Here is a 19534-nt window from a genome sequence, read left to right on the forward strand (position 1 = left end):
TTTTTTGCGGATCCATTGTAACAATGCCTAAAACGGACAAGAATAGGACATGTTCTATTTTTTTTGCAGGGCTACGGAACAGACATACTGATGCTGACAGCCTACGGTGTGCTGTCCGCATTTTTTATGAATGGGTCCGCATCCTATCTGCAAAAAAAATAAAAAACAGAACGGACACGGAAACAAACAACGTTCATGTGCATGTAGCCTAATCCTGTGAATGAAGCTTAACTTTCAGTGTAAAAACTCAATAGGGGGTTTAGTAAAGTCTAGCTGCTGTAGACAATTAAAGTACAATATATACTGCAAAAAGTTAACTTCCGGAGGTGTACTAAGGTGGGAGTATTGCCTTTCTGGTTACAGATCTAAAGACAGAGTTGCTTAAAGAGGACCCGTCACCACTCCTGATAGTCCTGTTTTAATAGATCCATGCATTTCCCACGTACTAACAATTCTGGAGCATCTATTCTTATGGCTCTATGGTGTACCATTCCTGTATTATTTGCACTAGAAGTTATGAATGAACTGCTATTAGCCTTCAGTAAGGGTACAGAGGGGAGGTAACCAGTTGGAGGGGGGTGGACTCTATCCAATCAGTGCTGCCATTTTTCAGACTGTGCAGGTACACCCCCCCAACTGGTTACCTCCCCTCTGTACCCTTACTGAAGGCTAATGGCAATTCATTCATAACTTCTATTAGAAGTAATAAAGGAATGGCACAACATAGCGCCATAAGAATAGATTCTTCAGAATCGTTAGCTTCATGCATTCCCCACGTACTATTAAAATAGGCATGTCCGGAGCGGTGACAGGTCCTCTTTAAATACTAGTCAATCCAAGCAGCTCCATCTTTGGAGTTGTAAGCTGAGGGTACTGAGGAAGGAAGCACAGATTGCAGTACATGCTGCACTACGATTGTGCCTATACGCACGCACATTGTTATTTTACAAACCCTTCAAAAAAAAAAAAAAGTAGTTCAAAAAGTAAATGTCTGAAATCTACCACAGGTAATAAAATACAGCTAAGGCGGCACTTGGAAAGGCTTGCTTACATTATACAGTACATGTCACCTACACACTTGTGCCTCATGACTTAGCAATATTTTCATGGCCCCGTTGCATTAGCAAGAATTCAGTGCCCAAAATGTCTCCTTCCGCTATTGGCAGGTGACTGGTTTACTCTGAAGGGGTGGTACAGGCATAGTCATGACCGATCTGACATTGGGCATGGACAGACTCAACTGCACAGGCCCCATTCTAATTAGTGGGACCCATAAGTGATATATTCTGTTTACTGGACTTCAACCGTCTGGCCTAGTCCTTAGTTGTGTCACTCCATGCCAGATTGGTGGAAGAGTATGTCCGCACAACCCGTGACACTACACAGCAGTAGAAAAAAAGAAAAAAAAAAGTTCCTTACAAGCTCAGAGTTAATCACCTATTGCACAATCTATACCTCATGGAGGTCAGCAACAAAGCTTTACGCACTTCAATATTAGTCATTTTATTTCGCCTGAATGCACTACCTTGCACATTTGTTCTTTCCCTCCCCCCTTAGCAAGTAGGCAAAATTTAAGACAAAGGGGAAAAAAAAAGGAAATGTTCAAGTTTAAAAAAAAAAAAAAAAAAAAAAAAAAAAAAAGGTATCCACAAACAGGTAAATTAAAATAAATAGTCAGAAACCTCCACAGTTCTCTTATTGACAGAAAGCTAAGAAAAGTGCCCAAACTACACAAAAAAAAAGTACATAGTCAAATATTAGAGGGGTGGGGGGAGATAGCAAAGAAACAGTAGATCATTTCAGCAGCAGACAGTCCTCCTGGATTCTTGAACTTGTCACAATAGCTTCATCCAAATCCTTCTTACAGGCTGCCAAGAGTCCAACCAACTTGTGTGCCCTGCAATCTAGGGGTAAAGAAAAAAAATGCAGGGTTAATTTTATATTTTTTAAGGCTTCTTAACACTCCCATCAATATTTTTACCACATATAAACATCTCACATGAGACTATTCTATGATTATGTTTTGTACAAAAAAAAAAGTTAGATCAAGAAAACCGACCACTTTTTTTTTTTTTAAGGTTACTTTCACACTCATTTTGGGTGGATCAGTCAGGGATCTGCAAAAACGGTTCAGTTACAATAATACAACCGCATGCATCTGTCACGAACGGATCCGGTTGTATTACCTGTAACATAGCCAAGACGGATCTGTCATGAACTCCACTGAAAGTCAATGGGGGACGGATCAGTTTTCTATTGTGCCAGAGAAAACGGTTCCGTCCCCATTGACTTACATTCTGTGCCAGGACGGATCAGGTTGGCCCAGTTTTGTCAAGCGGACAGCAAAAGGCTGCAGGCAGTGTTTTGGTGTCCGCTCCCAGAGCGAAATGGAGACTGATCAGAGGCAAACTGATGCATTCTGAGCGGATCCTTTTCCATTCAGAATGCATTAGGGCAAAACTGATCCGTTTTGGACCGCTTGTGAGATCCCTGAACAGATCTCACAAAGCCAAAAGTGTGAAAGTAGCCCAAGTCACTCCATGTACTTCCTGTCCTAGCTCTTTAACTTCCTCTATGTTCAAGGCAAACAAGCTTGCTTAAAGAAGCTTTCCGGGCTCTTGATACTGTTGTCCTATCCTCAGGATAGGCCATTAATATCCAAATGGTGAGAGTCCAACACCCCAACTGATCAACCATTTCCTGAAGTTGCGTGTGACTTCATTGAATAACTTCGGTTGTCGATTTTAAAAGTGGAAAACCACTTTAAAACAGAACCCGGCTTTGGTTCCGACTACTACCTTGGAACCGAAGCAGAGTTCGGTTTCGAGTTTTAAAGTGGTTTTCCACTTTAAAAATCAACTACCGAAGTTATTTAACAAAGTCATGCGGGACTTCGTGAATAACTTACTTCGGCTAATCGGAGCCCATACATTCTAATACTGTATGGAGACGGATCTCCGTACAGTAGTATTATGTTTTGAATGAAGAGACTTTGGATATAGCATCCTAAGCTCGCTTTGTTTAACACTAGCTTCAGGGAACAGCTGATCAGTGGGGGTGTGGGGTGTCAGACTCTCACCAATTGGATATAAATTACTTATCCTGAGGATAGGTCATCAATACCAGATGCCCGGAAAACACTCCCCATTACGCCATCACTCTGGCCAGAGAGGGGGGCAGTGTGTCACTCAAAGCATCACACCGGTAAATGCACTATTCTACTGTAGGCATCTTTTATCTAGGCCTATCAAGAGAACAATAGAGCTGTCACACCGTTATCCCAATTCTACACCTACTCTAAGGATTACCTTGCAGATAACATATTCCACCCTCAACCTAGTCAGACCAGCGGTGACCAGAAATTGTTGGGGACATTTCCCCACAACTTCTTAATCCACCTACCAAGGCACGGACCACTGTCCTTTTTGATGCCATTGCCTGGGACATTGTTGTCCTCATTGTGCTTGCATTACTTATTACTAAAAGCACATTCTCCACTTATATATCCCCTGAGGAGTCCCGTTTAGGAATGAAACATGGCATGTCAGGACATTAAGTGAGGGAGAAAGATGGGGCTTTAGGCCCCATTCAGGGACAGGTTCCCGACGGGGTCGCCCCTACCGGGACAGGTGCTCTGTATACTATTAGGCAGGGACTACTAGCCCCCTACCCCCTTTGTAGGTAGGGTTTTCATCTAGGGTATTGTAATCCATGTCCCTTGGGAAACAACTGTGATGCAAGCACTCGCTTCCTCAAAATCCTCAAAGGACGATACTGCATAGATACAAGTTACAGTCCATGTTTCTAGATCTGGTAAGACCATTTTTCTGGGAAATATCATCCATAGGCGCAGACTGTATTGTTCCATATTTATATATATTTCACCGCAATCCTTCATACTATTTTAATCATAATTAGTAAAAGTTATGTTTTTCATTTTTATTTATCCAGGTCTTGTTTTTAACCACTTAAGGACCACAGGTTTATACCCCCCTAAAGACCAGGCCCTTTTTTACAAATCGGCACTACACTACTTTCACCGTTTATTGCTCGGTCATGCAACTTACCACCCAAATGAATTTTACCTCCTTTTCTTCTCACTAATAGAGCTTTCATTTGGTGGTATTTCATTGCTGCTGACATTTTTACTTTTTTTGTTATTAATCGAAATTTAACGATTTTTTTGCAAAAAAATGACATTTTTCACTTTCAGTTGTAAAATTTTGCAAAAAAAACGAGATCCATATAGAAATTTTGCTCTAAATTTATAGTTCTACATGTCTTTGATAAAAAAAAAATGTTTGGGTAAAAAAAAAATGGTTTGGGTAAAAGTTATAGCGTTTACAAACTATGGTACAAAAATGTGAATTTCCGCTTTTTGAAGCAGCTCTGACTTTCTGAGCACCTGTCATGTTTCCTGAGGTTCTACAATGGCCAGACAGTACAAACACCCCACAAATGACCCCATTTCGGAAAGTACACACCCTAAGGTATTCGCTGATGGGCATAGTGAGTTCATAGAACTTTTTATTTTTTGTCACAAGTTAGCGGAAAATGATGATTTTTTTTTTTTTTTTTTTTTTCTTACAAAGTCTCATATTCCACTAACTTGTGACAAAAAATAAAAACTTTTATGAACTCACTATGCCCATCACGAAATACCTTGGGGTCTCTTCTTTCCAAAATGGGGTCACTTGTGGGGTAGTTATACTGCCCTGGCATTCTAGGGGCCCAAATGTGTGGTAAGGAGTTTGAAATCAAATTCTGTAAAAAATGACCTGTGAAATCCGAAAGGTGCTCTTTGGAATATGGGCCCCTTTGCCCACCTAGGCTGCAAAAAAGTGTCACACATCTGGTATCTCTGTATTCAGGAGAAGTTGAGGAATGTGTTTTGGGGTGTCTTTTTACATATACCCATGCTGGGTGGGATAAATATCTTGGTCAAATGCCAACTTTGTATAAAAAAATGGGAAAAGTTGTCTTTTGCCAAGATATTTCTCTCACCCAGCATGGGTATATGTAAAATGACACCCCAAAACACATTCCCCACCTTCTCCTGAGTACGGCAATACCAGATGTGTGACACTTTTTTGCAGCCTAGGTGGGCAAAGGGGCCCATATTCCAAAGAGCACCTTTCGGATTTCACAGGTCATTTGTTACAGAATTTGATTTCAAACTCCTTACCACACATTCGGGTCCCTAGAATGCCAGGGCAGTATAACTACCCCACAAGTGACCCCATTTTGGAAAGAAGACACCCCAAGGTATTCCGTGAGGGGCATGGCAAGTTCCTAGAATTTTTTATTTTTTGTCACAAGTTAGTGGAAAATGATGATTTTTTTTTTTTTTTTTTTTTTCATACAAAGTCTCATATTCCACTAACTTGTGACAAAAAATAAAAACTTCCATGAACTCACTATGCCCATCAGCGAATACCTTGGGGTCTCTTCTTTCCAAAATGGGGTCACTTGTGGGGTAGTTATACTGCCCTGGCATTCTAGGGGCCCGAATGTGTGGTAAGGAGTTTGAAATCAAATTCTGCAAAAAATGACCAGTGAAATCCGAAAGGTGCTCTTTGGAATATGGGCCCCTTTGCCCACCTAGGCTGCAAAAACGTGTCACACATCTGGTATCTCTGTATTCAGGAGAAGTTGAGGAATGTGTTTTGGGGTGTCTTTTTACATATACCCATGCTGGGTGAGATAAATATCTTGGTCAAATGCCAACTTTGTATAAAAAAAATGGGAAAAGTTGTCTTTTGCCAAGATATTTCTCTCACCCAGCATGGGTATATGTAAAATGACACCCCAAAACACATTCCCCACCTTCTCCTGAGTACGGGGATACCAGATGTGTGACACGTTTTTGCAGCCTAGGTGGGCAAAGGGGCCCATATTCCAAAGAGCACCTTTCGGATTTCACAGGTCATTTTTTACAGAATTTGATTTCAAACTCCTTACCACACATTTGGGCCCCTAGAATGCCAGGGCAGTATAACTACCCCACAAGTGACCCCATTTTGGAAAGAAGAGACCCCAAGGTATTCGCTGATGGGCATAGTGAGTTCATGGAAGTTTTTATTTTTTGTCACAAGTTAGTGGAATATGAGACTTTGTATGAAAAAAAAAAAAAAAAAAAAAATCATCATTTTCCACTAACTTGTGACAAAAAATAAAAAATTCTAGGAACTCGCCATGCCCCTCACGGAATACCTTGGGGTGTCTTCTTTCCAAAATGGGGTCACTTGTTGGGTAGTTATACTGCCCTGGCATTTTCCAGGGGCACTAATGTGTGGTAAGTAGGTAAATGACCTGTGAAATCCTAAAGGTGCTCTTTGGAATGTGGGCCCCTTTGCCCACCTAGGCTGCAAAAAAGTGTCACACATGTGGTATCGCCGTATTCAGGAGAAGTTGGGGAATGTGTTTTGGGGTGTCATTTTACATATACCCATGCTGGGTGAGAGAAATATCTTGGCAAAAGACAACTTTTCCCATTTTTTTATACAAAGTTGGCATTTGACCAAGATATTTCTCTCACCCAGCATGGGTATATGTAAAATGACACCCCAAAACACATTCCCCAACTTCTCCTGAGTACGGCGATACCAGATGTGTGACACTTTTTTGCAGCCTAGATGCGCAAAGGTGCCCAAATTCCTTTTAGGAGGGCATTTTTAGACATTTGGATACCAGACTTCTTCTCACGCTTTGGGGCCCCTAGAATGCCAGGGCAGTATAAATACCCCACATGTGACCCCATTTTGGAAAGAAGACACCCCAAGGTATTCAATGAGGGGCATGGCGAGTTCATAGAAATTTTTTTTTTTTGGCACAAGTTAGCGGAAATTGATATTTTTAATTTTTTTCTCACAAAGTCTCCCGTTCCGCTAACTTGGGACAAAAATTTCAATCTTTCATGGACTCAATATGCCCCTCACGGAATACCTGGGGGTGTCTTCTTTCCGAAATGGGGTCACATGTGGGGTATTTATACTGCCCTGGCATTCTAGGGGCCCTAAAGCGTGAGAAGAAGTATGGAATATAAATGTCTAAAAAATTTTACGCATTTGGTTTCCGTGAGGGGTATGGTGAGTTCATGTGAGATTTTATTTTTTGACACAAGTTAGTGGAATATGAGACTTTGTAAGAAAAAAATAATAATAATTCCGCTAACTTGGGCCAAAAAAATGTCTGAATGGAGCCTTACAGGGGGGTGATCAATGACAGGGGGGTGATCAATGACAGGGGGGTGATCAATGACAGGGGGGGTGATCAATGACAGGGGGGTGATCAGGGAGTCTATATGGGGTGATCACCACAGTCATTGATCACGCCCCTGTAAGGCTTCATTCAGACGTCCGGATGCGTTTTGCGGATCCGATCCATCTATCAGTGCATCCGTAAAAATCATGCGGACGTCTGAATGGAGCTTTACAGGGGGGTAATCAATGACAGGGGGGTAATCAATGACAGGGGGGGTGATCAGGGAGTCTATATGGGGTGATCACCACAGTCATTGATCACGCCCCTGTAAGGCTTCATTCAGACGTCCGGATGCGTTTTGCGGATCCGATCCATCTATCAGTGCATCCGTAAAAATCATGCGGACATCTGAATGGAGCTTTACAGGGGGGTAATCACCACAGTCATTGATCATGCCCCTGTAAGGCTTCATTCAGACGTCCGGATGCGTTTTGCGGATCCGATCCATCTATCAGTGCATCCGTAAAAATCATGCGGACATCTGAATGGAGCTTTACAGGGGGGTGATCAGGGAGTCTATATGGGGTGATCACCACAGTCATTGATCATGCCCCTGTAAGGCTTCATTCAGACGTCCGGATGCGTTTTGCGGATCGGATCCATCTATCAGTGCATCCGTAAAAATCATGCGGACATCTGAATGGAGCTTTACAGGGGGGTGATCAGGGAGTCTATATGGGGTGATCACCACAGTCATTGATCACGCCCCTGTAAGGCTTCATTCAGACGTCCGGATGCGTTTTGCGGATCCGATCCATCTATCAGTGCATCCGTACAAATCATGCGGACGTCTGAATGGAGCTTTACAGGGGGGTAATCAATGACAGGGGGGTAATCAATGACAGGGGGGGTGATCAGGGAGTCTATATGGGGTGATCACCACAGTCATTGATCACGCCCCTGTAAGGCTTCATTCAGACGTCCGGATGCGTTTTGCGGATCCGATCCATCTATCAGTGCATCCGTAAAAATCATGCGGACATCTGAATGGAGCTTTACAGGGGGGTAATCACCACAGTCATTGATCATGCCCCTGTAAGGCTTCATTCAGACGTCCGGATGCGTTTTGCGGATCCGATCCATCTATCAGTGCATCCGTAAAAATCATGCGGACATCTGAATGGAGCTTTACAGGGGGGTGATCAGGGAGTCTATATGGGGTGATCACCACAGTCATTGATCATGCCCCTGTAAGGCTTCATTCAGACGTCCGGATGCGTTTTGCGGATCGGATCCATCTATCAGTGCATCCGTAAAAATCATGCGGACATCTGAATGGAGCTTTACAGGGGGGTGATCAGGGAGTCTATATGGGGTGATCACCACAGTCATTGATCATGCCCCTGTAAGGCTTCATTCAGACGTCCGGATGCGTTTTGCGGATCGGATCCATCTATCAGTGCATCCGTAAAAATCATGCGGACGTCTGAATGGAGCTTTACAGGGGGGTGATCAATGACAGGGGTGTAATCAATGACAGGGGGGTGATCAGGGAGTCTATATGGGGTGATCACCACAGTCATTGATCACGCCCCTGTAAGGCTTCATTCAGACGTCCGGATGCGTTTTGCGGATCCGATCCATCTATCAGTGGATCCGTAAAAATCATGCGGACGTCTGAATGGAGCTTTACAGGGGGGTAATCAATGACAGGGGGGTAATCAATGACAGGGGGGTAATCAGGGAGTCTATATGGGGTGATCAGGGGCTAATAAGGGGTTAATAAGTGACGGGGGGGGGGGGTGTAGTGTAGTGTAGTGGTGCTTGGTGCTACTTTACTGAGCTACCTGTGTCCTCTGGTGGTCGATCCAAACAAAGGGGACCACCAGAGGACCAGGTAGCAGGTATATTAGACGCTGTTATCAAAACAGCGTCTAATATACCTGTTAGGGGTTAAAAAAAACACATCTCCAGCCTGCCAGCGAACGATCGCCGCTGGCAGGCTGGAGATCAACTCTCTTACCTTCCGTTCCTGTGAGCGCGCGCGCCTGTGTGCGCGCGTTCACAGGAAATCTCGGCTCACGCGAGATGACGCCTATTGGCGTTAGTGTGACCTGGGAGCGCCGCAGAAATGACGCCTTTCGGCGTTAGCGTGGCGGGAAGTGGTTAATCGGACTCCTTTTGTTGCTGCATTGTTGACATCACAAAATCTCAAAACAAGTGACGTCATAGTGCTGTCCATTAAAACCACACTGTGCTTATACTTTGAGTACCTGGGGATATGTCTCGTACCTCTCTCAGGGTACATGCAGCACAGGTTAAGGGGACTGATCAGTCCCAGTACACTGCACAACAGAAAAACACAGTATGGGCCCATTCACACGTCCGCAAATGGCCGGCACTATGATAGAAATGCCTATTCGCAGCCATGGCTGTCCGCTTCTTTTGCTGGCCCTATTGAAATGAATGGGTCCGCACCCGTTCCGCAAAATTGCAGAATGGATGTGAACCCATTCATGCGGACGTGTGACTGGACCCTATTACACAGTACAGTCGTTAGCATGGTTTCCATATTCATATCATTAACCAAGTGTGTCCGGTTGGAGGTGGAGCTAGCAACACATATCGGTTAATACTTTCTCCACTGTCTCTCTTCTGTTTCACTTTAGAAAAACTAATGAACTATACATTTGGTAAAGAGGTGAAGCATCACAGCAACTTACCCTTTAAATCCTCCCATCATTCTTTCCGTCCATTGATCGCACTGGAGAAGATACGGCTGCCAGCAGTCCACTTACTATTTCTCGTCGAATGTCCCCAACAATGGCTTCTTTAATCTTAAAAGAGATTTTTTTTTTTGTCCAATTAGTAATAATCCTATCAAATGATCGTAGGTCAACAATTGGGGACACGCATGAGTAAATGTAAGTTTGCAGAAGGCAATCACTAGGGAACGCTCATCTCACACAGAGATCATGGCACTAGAATAAACAGTGATGAGTGTTCATGGGTGGATGCACCTGCGGCTCCAGGACAATGCCGAGTTCACAGATCGGGTCCTAACTACTTCAGCCAAATTTATCTAGCTAAACACGACTGGTAAACTGTTTTTGGCCAGTTTTACATTAGTATATTCAAACTGAACACTGCCCCTCTGAAGTGAGCATGCAGCACGATAATGACTTATGATGCTGTGAACTCCTATCTCACTGTGGGCCTACTAAACTGTACTGGCACAATGCTGTTACTGCGGTTCAGTAGACCATAAATGATGACGCTGCAAGTTCACTTCAGAGAAGCAGTGTTTAGGCCAGGAAATACTGCTCACACATGGAGCGCGTTTCCCGGACTGAATACGCTCGTGTGAAACTGGCCTCAGCCTACAGAAATGTCTATATTATGTGCAAACATACAAGTGGCTTTCTTGGAAACCACCATTTGTTTTCACTGCATCCAAACATTTCTTGCAGCATTTCCCGGAGAGAATTTAAGATATCCAGTCTAATTCACATGAGGACAATGTTTTGGCATGGATCTCCATTGATGGTCTTGAGATTTCTAAACTGTTGAGCAGCTTCTAATGGGTTGTACAGAATTAGAAAAACATCATGTCTACCGGGTGCTTGAGGTATTGCACCTTTATTAAAACCCGAGATGTTGAAAAGTGGCCTAAATATGCTCCGGTTGCAGCAGATGACAGGTTACGGGGGTGGGGTATGACCTGGTATATGCTTGTTGGCTAAAAGCGCTCATTCCCAAAGCTTCTGGACTTTAACCTGTCCAAGCCTTTGCGCTCAAGGGAGATTGGCACCATATTTTGGCGGAAAATTACTGAGTAGCAGCTGAAATAGGAATGAATGGTTATAACTCTGATCATATACGCTCTATGACTTCATCAGTGTGTGCGTACAGAGTAGGCAGTGCCCAGGTCACTCGCTACAATCATGCATGCCACCCAAACACTGACACGCGATCGGAGAGATGAATGAGACACTGTTTCGGCCAGGCCTGGAACAAGGAGAACCATGTAGTAACCACATCACATTTCTTCTGTCACCTACTAGCCAGACTTGGATTCAAATTAGCAGAGAACAAAACGCCTACGATATTACACATTCTTCCACCAAGAATGATGCAGATCAGCCTCCCACCAGTAAACAACTCTCTTACGCAAAGTATCACTACGAGCCCGTAAACACCAGTCCAAGGCGCTTTCCTTTAGTGAAAGAAATATTTTAATCTATAGTATTAAAATTCCAGTTTTAAAAATGTTCATTATTTTTACATGATCATGTGGGAAAGTGATGCGTGTTAATAGGCCGCTTCTCTTCAAATGAGAAATCATTGATCGTTTATGCATTTCTCACTCTCCTGATTATCTTTATATAAAGACAGAGGCAAGACGGCCATGAAAAGAAGAGCAAGGAATCAAGACCGTATGGACACCAGAGACCCACTGAATCACACTGGAATCCTTCAGATATTTTCTTGCAGAATCACTAAGCAAACGGTTCCAAACTGCTCATATACAGCATTTATTTTAAGGGTCTGCACCTACTCTGTAGCTGATGAGCGCAGGATACATAATTATTATAATCTTATAATATTATCTCTTATTATGTAACCTTCAGTAGTAAGCTAGACAGCGGCATGTATCGAGCCATATAACCATCGCTGAACTCATGACTGAGTGACAGTGACCTACCTCCCGGATTACTTGTTGCAATTCTTGGTTTTCTTCAGGACTCCAACGTGAACCTCCTTCAGCAACAGGCGAGTAAAATTCAGTCTCTCTCTTTTCCGCAGGCTCCAATTTCAAGCTTTTAGGTCCTTCAGGCGATTCATCTGCAAAACTTTGACTGCCTCCAGCTCTGGTCGGAGGACTTGGAGTCAAGGCTACAGTAGCACGATATACAGATTTACCGGGCGGCGTATGGGCTTTGAATTTATCAACAGAGTCTGAAGATTTTAGTGGACCTTTCCTATGTTTATGTGGAGTGGAGCAAACAGAGGAGGAATCAGAAGGTGCTTGGGATAAAACAGATTCACAACGATCGGCACCATGATCCAGTCTTGAGTCTTCTAAGCCCAGCTCTGATTTTAGATGGCTCTGCTCCCGAATCAGCTCATTTACCTATACAGGAATACAAACACGAGTTAAAACAAAATGATATTTTAGCATGGCATGGGCAATCTCAACCAGATGTTATTCCAAAAGGATATTCCTTCAAAACAGCATTTTAGGTGATTAACCCCTTCAGCCACCATGACGTACCGGTACGTCACAGTGGCTGGGGGAATGTATGAGCCCCTCCATAAGCAGCGGGTGCCGGCTGTATAATACAGCAGGCACCCGGCTGCAATAAAGGGGACCACGCAGAACCCTGTCATTTAACCCCTCAGATGCCGCAATCAAAATCAATCAAGGGGTCTGTGAGGTAAGATGCGGCTCCCTCTGCCATCAAATTGGAGGCCCTGCAGTGACATCGCAGAGCTCCGATTGGTTATCATGGCAGCCTGGAAACATCTGAAGCTTCCCAGGCCACCCATGGTAAGCTTCCTGCTAAGATGTGCACAAGACACAGCTCAGGAGGGAGCGTGTCAGGATCCCATTCACCCTAATAGAATCCTTATTAGGGTGAATTGGACAGGAGATTAAAAGACCCCAGGATCTAGCCTCCTAAGGGGGTTAAAAGTTATTGTGTAAAAAGTAAAACATTAAAAGGGAGTCCTTCACCTAAAAAAAATCACCATTATAGAACACTAACATCAGGATCTCCATTACATTCCCCATATTAGAATGCTACCTTCCATATTGCTGTCCATCACAGATTTTCTCTTATTCAATATGTTAATTAGCTTCTATAGGTGCCCAGGCCCCTCGGCGTTCATACGAAACCGCTCCCCTTTCACCCCTCTGGCACGCCCTAAGTTCTTCTGATTACGTCCTCCTCTAAGTGAGAAATCCAGCGCCAGCGCTGTTCAACAGGTTAGCCGTGCCTGTGCACTTCATTCCCCAAGAGCGTTTAAAGCGCATGCGCTGCAAATCTGTTGAACGGCGCTGGATTTGTCACCAAGAGAAGGATGTAATCAGAAGAACCTAGGGCGGGCCAGAGGGGTGAAAGGGGAGGGGTTTCGTATGAAAAGCGACAAGGGGCCTGGGCACCGGCCGCATGAATGCAGCCCCTGGGCACCTTCAGAAGCTAAATTAAACATTGAATAAAAGTGTTTTTCTGAGAAAATAGGCGATGGACAGCAATATGGAAGGTAGCATTCTATTATGGGGAATGTAATGGAGATCCTGATGTTAGTGTTCTATAATGGTGATTTTAGGTGAAAGACTCCCTTTAAAATATTACGTTTAAATCATCCACCCTTCCCAATTTTACATATAAAAAAAAATATATATAAAAAAATTTAACATATCAGGTATCGTTGAGTCTGAAAATGTCAATTCACCGTTTTTTAGTCTCTCCCCCCAAAAAAAAATAAAAATTGAACAGCAGTGATCAAAAAGTCATACGGATTTCTTTCCAATGGCAATTTAAATGGGGCCATTGAAAAATACAACTTATCCTGAAAAATAAGCCCTTACAAGGCTGTATGAACGGAAAAAAAAAAATATAATAATTAAAATTAAAATGCAAAACCAAAAATGGGCCTGGACCTTGAAGGGTTAAAACATAGTAAGAACGTTTTACACAAACCTCTGAAATTCCCATAAGTCATTCTTTGGTATTCAGAGACATTTTTTTCACCTAAAAAGTGACATGCAGACACTAATAAAAAGGCAAAAAAAGTTCTTACTGGCTCCATGACATTCAGCCCAGAGGAGAACACCAAACTGTCTGTACTTCCTCTTCCACCATACATTCCCTACGAAGAAAGCATAATTAAAGAAACAGTTTCTTGTGACTAATGTAATGCAATTAAGAAATTGGGAAGACAGTATTGTTAAAAGAAAAAAAAACTGTACCACTGCTGCTTGGCGTTGAAAAGGAGAGGAAACCTGAAAACTCCGAAGCTGTTCTTCAAGTGTCAGAAGCCGTTCATCCAGCTGTAGCTCCAACTCCTGCAGCTCAATCCGTACAGAGTTCCTTAAACCTTGCAGCTGATCAGCTTCATACCTAAAACACAAGACAGGTCTTAGCAAACTTAGGCCACTGGTAAACCTTCTGACATACCCACTAAACAAGGCCCATAGGCCTCCGATAGGGTTCATGCACAAAAATTTCTGAAACTATTCCTTTTTTTTTTTTTTGCAGCCTGGGGTCCGCAAAAAACAAACAAACACGGGAGTGACTGTGCATTTCATGTGCAAATGTCCACATGGACGTTCTGCAAAAAAAAAATAGACCATGCCCCATTGTCCATATTCCAGACAATAGGACTGTTCTATTAGGGGGCCTGCCCTCCCGTTTTGCAGAATGCACACAGCCAATATTCGTGTTTTGCCGACCGCAAAACATCCAACGGCCGTGTGTATGAGTCCTTAGTCAGACAAGGTCAAAAGAGCCTGGTGTCCTCCAGAGTTCCCACTGCTGGTAAATCCCAAGGCATCCTGATACAAAGTTCTTTATTCCAGTCATTGCTTCAATTAAGCCCAGCACACATTTCTTGGGACAAAACCTAAGGATTCATGCACAAGACCATATTATGGCTCCATACAAACTTAGGGTTCAACAGAGCCATTACATTGTACCCACAAAATATGGGGTCACGCTGTCCTTCAGTAATCTTTAATACAGGTCTTTTCGCAAATTGTGGCTTCTGCAAATTGAAACAACTCTGCGAGAAATTTTGATATTTTGGGAGGCAGGTGACAACGAATGATGGAGCAAATTCCTTTTTGATTCAATCTGCAGGTTGCTGGGGACTAAAAACGGATTATTTTTTGCCTGGAATGAAAAATTCACCTCTCTTCTTCGGTTAGATGCGGATAGACCATGGTCTGCTGTCGTAGCATGTTTAGTTCCAAGTCCATCATTTGGGTACGGAATAGATTTAGGCTTCTTCTCATGATCTGCAGCTCCTGGAACGTATTCTGAAGCACAACGTACAATTATACACTTTTCAAAAATACTTTGTGTAAGTAACCAAAACAGAGAAGGAAAGAACTTACTTCGTAAAGCGACAGAATAGAGGATTTCTGGCTGTAACCACCGGATGTCAAGTCATGCCCACGAATCCCGGGATGCTAAAGAAATAAATGTATATAATATAATATATATATTTGAACATTTCAATTTCTTAGGTGAAACAGATTTACTTACACTGGTTTTACTGCCAGAAATAGCTAAGCCTATGTATTTTACTATCGCATGTCTTATTTCATAAGGCGAGGACCAGGATGCCAGAAATATCTGACATATGCATAAGAATTTCTAGCGTCAGAAGCTTCTTCATGTAGATGCTACATTTTCTTATATAATTAAAGAACTTGTCTACGGGGTACAACTATTAGGATCCACACTGATCACAAGAACGAGGTCTTGAAGTCCCCAGAGTGAAGGACTTGCATGCTCTCTCATGTTCCAGTCACCGCTATGGGCGTGCTGGAGTGCTTCTCCTCAGCATTCCCATAGAGTTGAATGGGGCGGCATGAGTTGATGGGCTGCAGTAAACTATAAATAAAAATCTTTTCATACGGACATTCTGTGGCGTATTTAGCGATCTGTGTGTTCTCCATTATACTGTAAAGGAGCAAGGGGTGTTTATTTACTGGAAGTCAAGAATAGAAAGTTTAAGCAATAGTCTCGAATTGGAAGACAAAAATAGAGACTTCCAGTTTATTTTCCCCTCAAAGTACAGGAAACAAAATTGAAAAATTGAAACTATCCTTACGTGACCCAACAGCGAAGGACTGCACTGAGGCCCCTTGCAGACGAGCATGAGCGGATTAGGTCCGGATGCGTTCAGTGAAATATGTGCGATTTCGCAAGCAAATTCATTCAGCTTTGTATGCGATCGGGTTCAGTTGTTTAGTTTTTATCGCGCTGGTGCAATGTGATTTAATGCGTGATAAAAAAAACACGGAATGTTTACAAACATCTATTAGCAACCATCCCTGGAAAACGCATCGCATCCGCACTTGCTTGCGGATGCAATGTTCACGCAGCCCCATTCACTTCTATGGGGCCAGCGTTGCGTGAAAAACGTAGAAAATAAAAAATGCTGTGATTTTCACGCAACGCACAGGTGATGCGTGAAAACCAATGCTCATGTACACAGCCCCATTGAAATGAATAGGTCCAGATTCAGTGCGGGCGCATCACGCATTGCACCCGCGTGGAATACTCGCTCGTCTGCAAGGGGCCTGAAGGCTACACAAAGTCTAAAATAAGTTTTACTACTGCGCAGAAGACAACTAGCTGTGTCACAAGAATACCTGCATGGGGACAATTACCTGTGAAAGATTTTGCAGTGAGCTTCGGATATCATGCAGTACTCTGCGAAGTTGCATTTCAGTAGTGGATGGAGGAGAAGTTAAAGGTAAAGAGCACCCAGAGCATGATCTATGAAGAGATCCATAGCCGAACCGCTGATTAACTGAACAGGAAAATGGGGGTATCGGAGCACCGCATGATGCACCGGAGAAGTTTGGGACACTGTGTGTGCTCCAAGCTCTTGCATGTTCACATAGTGGCCTCTCATGCCAGTCAAACTGTGAAGAATGAAGGGAACAGGAAGAATGTGACCTGTGGGACGGGGCATGGGCATTACACGACTGCGACCTGGAGATCAGATCTTCGGTCATTCGTTCCATGCCACTTTTCTGGGCATCAGTTGTGTCAGAAACAGGAGACCTGAAAACTGTAGATTTACTTTTAGTGCCAAGTTCCTCTGTTTGTTCAGGTAAGTCATCCTCCTCCTCGGGTGTATATCTGTAAGAAAATGATGGGGGGCTACACACGGTTGCCTTCCCAGAATGTATAACAATGTTGACTTTGGAAACCACTCTCACAGGATTTAACAGTGGAGAAGGCAGGGATTGAGTCCTTCTCAGCGGGTACCCACAGCTTGTGAACTTGTGCCTCCGCTTTAACAGGTCTCTTGAGGTGATCATGCCACGACCAGCTCTGGAGTCTGATGTCCCAGAACTAAGAATTTTCTTTTGTGCCCGCTGTAACGCCACACTGACACGATCCAGAGAACGGGTATCGGAACTATCCAAACCGGGAAACCTATCATATTCAGGAAAACTGTCCAACGCTTCCGATATGTGATGAGTGGTGTAAGAAATGGATTCATATTCGCTGTTCATTTCCAACTCGCTATCAGCTGTACATTCATGTTGTAAATCAGAGTCCTCCTCACTCAGCTCATGAGGGTCACCTACAGCAGAATTAAGGTCTTCGCTAGACTTGAGCTCCTCATTTTGATGGTTTGGGGCTTCCACCTTTACACTGTGTGTATCAGGTTCCTGTTCGGGAAAGAATTTGTTTCTTTCCAAATCAATAGGTGTCAGGAACTCATCAAGGTCAATAGATTCCCTCTCATCAAGTGCTAGTGGAGTCCTTAGGTCTTCTCCTATGGAAGTTACAGTAGTTTCACTGTCATAGCTGTCTGCACTACTTCCCATTGCCTGCAAAGAATCCTGAACCTAACAAAACAAAAAGCAGAAACGTGACATTAAAAGTTGAATGTCTAACTGCAAAGTATATGGACTTCACAATAGGATATAACTAGATCTACAACAAACATCACAATTATTTGAAAGGGTACCTAAACCTTTACTGAAACCATGAAGTTGCGGCAGCACTTCAGAAAGCTCTGTACATTTGCAAGTGGAGTAAGGGCCCCGTATACTTACTATTGGTGCCGAGTGCTCTGATCAGTGCTGCTGCTGCACCTTTGTGGTTTCAGTAAAAGGTTCAAAAGGGAGTCTCACCTAAAATCACCATTCTAGAACACTATCAGGATCTCCATTACATTCCCCATATTAGAATGCTACCTTCCATATTGCTGACCATCGCCGATTTTCTCAGAAAAACACTTATTCAATATGTTAATTAGCTTCTGAAGGTGCCCAGGGGCGCGTTCATGCGGCTGGTGCCCAGGCCCCTCGGTGCTTTTCATACGAAACCCCTGCCCTTTCACCCCTCTGGCCCGCCCTAGGTACTTCTGACTACGTCCTCCTCTTAGTGACAAATCCAGCGACGTTCAACAGATGCGCCTGCGCACTTCATTCCCCATCAGGGGCAGAGGCACAAGAGCGTTTAATGCGCATGTGCCTGCCCGTACATCCCTCACTAAGGAGGAGGACGTAATCAGAAGAACCTAGGGGTATCACGAGCACAAACATTCAACCAAGGAACTTAGTAGGACATTGGAGCTGTAAACATATCAGAGTAGACATATGGGATCAGAGCAAACATTGACATAAGAATCTCGCATCATATTCAGCAAACCTTCTTGCACAAACCGTAAGAAACCTTTGGCTCCTAACAATCCCGACCAATCTCTAACAGCTATATCTCCCGATGTAAACGAGATAATGCTGCCATTCTGGTCTTGTTTTAAAGCCTATGCTGTCAGCTTTCAAAGACCAGTCCCGAATCTCTAGCTTTTCACAAGAGTTAAAGCATCCCTCCGACCTCCATCTGGCTGTGTTCCCAGCCAACCTGGAGAAGGAGTGGGGCAGTTGGGGAGCCGACAGGCTGCACAGTGAACGCCACAATAAGTCCCACAAAATAATGGTAAAACTGCTGTTTTTTTTATCTTCCAACTAAAAATAAAGTTACGTAATACACCATGTACCCCAAAATGGTTCCTTAAAAAAAATAAAAAAATTACAACTAACTCAGTCTGCAAAATTCAAGGTCACAGTTAAATTGAAGAAAAAAAATAGTTATGAAACACAGGGATTTACTGGTCCTTAAGAATAAAATTAGTCATGTCACTAAGGGTTAAACATGCACTTGTGACCCCCCTGATTTGCACCCACTTTTATTTACTTTAGACAAATTCAAAATCTACAATAGAAAATAAAACTAGTGTCTATTCAGAAGATAGGAATTACAGGAAAGATGGCTCTTAAAAGGGGTTGGCCCAAAAACAATTTATCATCTATCCACAGGATAGGTATTCATGTAATATTGCTGGGGATCTGATTACTGGAACCCTCCCCCAACCATCAGTAGGGGTGTGATCACCAATCCCCTCTATGGGGCTGCAGACTACCATTACATTTATGATGAGATGGGGTCCCAGTTTTCAGACTGCAAGCAACTATATATTCATCAACTATCCTGTCCATACGTGATACTTGGACCAACAGATTAAATCAAGGATCGCTCGACGGACTATATAATTGCAGGCGCTCTCTCAT

The 19534-nt window shown here is 43.3% G+C and overlaps 1 protein-coding gene across 2 annotated transcripts in view; it reads right to left on the reverse strand.

Moving 5' to 3' along the window:
- Window positions 1-1393: 1393 nt before the first annotated feature.
- The window catches only part of ITPRID2 (ITPR interacting domain containing 2), an 87852-nt gene continuing 69711 nt past the window's right edge, over window positions 1394-19534 (reverse strand). For both annotated transcript variants that reach the window (XM_040439489.1, XM_040439491.1), the window contains 8 exons: window positions 16610-17806; window positions 15326-15400; window positions 15120-15247; window positions 14180-14330; window positions 14011-14079; window positions 11909-12337; window positions 9927-10040; window positions 1394-1904 (listed from right to left, as the gene is read on the reverse strand). In XM_040439489.1, coding sequence (XP_040295423.1) covers window positions 9930-10040; window positions 11909-12337; window positions 14011-14079; window positions 14180-14330; window positions 15120-15247; window positions 15326-15400; window positions 16610-17806 — 2160 coding nt within the window. In that variant the 3' untranslated portion in view covers window positions 1394-1904; window positions 9927-9929. The remainder of the gene's footprint in view (window positions 1905-9926; window positions 10041-11908; window positions 12338-14010; window positions 14080-14179; window positions 14331-15119; window positions 15248-15325; window positions 15401-16609; window positions 17807-19534) is intronic.

This window comes from Bufo bufo, chromosome 7 (assembly GCF_905171765.1).
Source record: "Bufo bufo chromosome 7, aBufBuf1.1, whole genome shotgun sequence".
Lineage (NCBI taxonomy): Eukaryota > Metazoa > Chordata > Amphibia > Anura > Bufonidae > Bufo > Bufo bufo.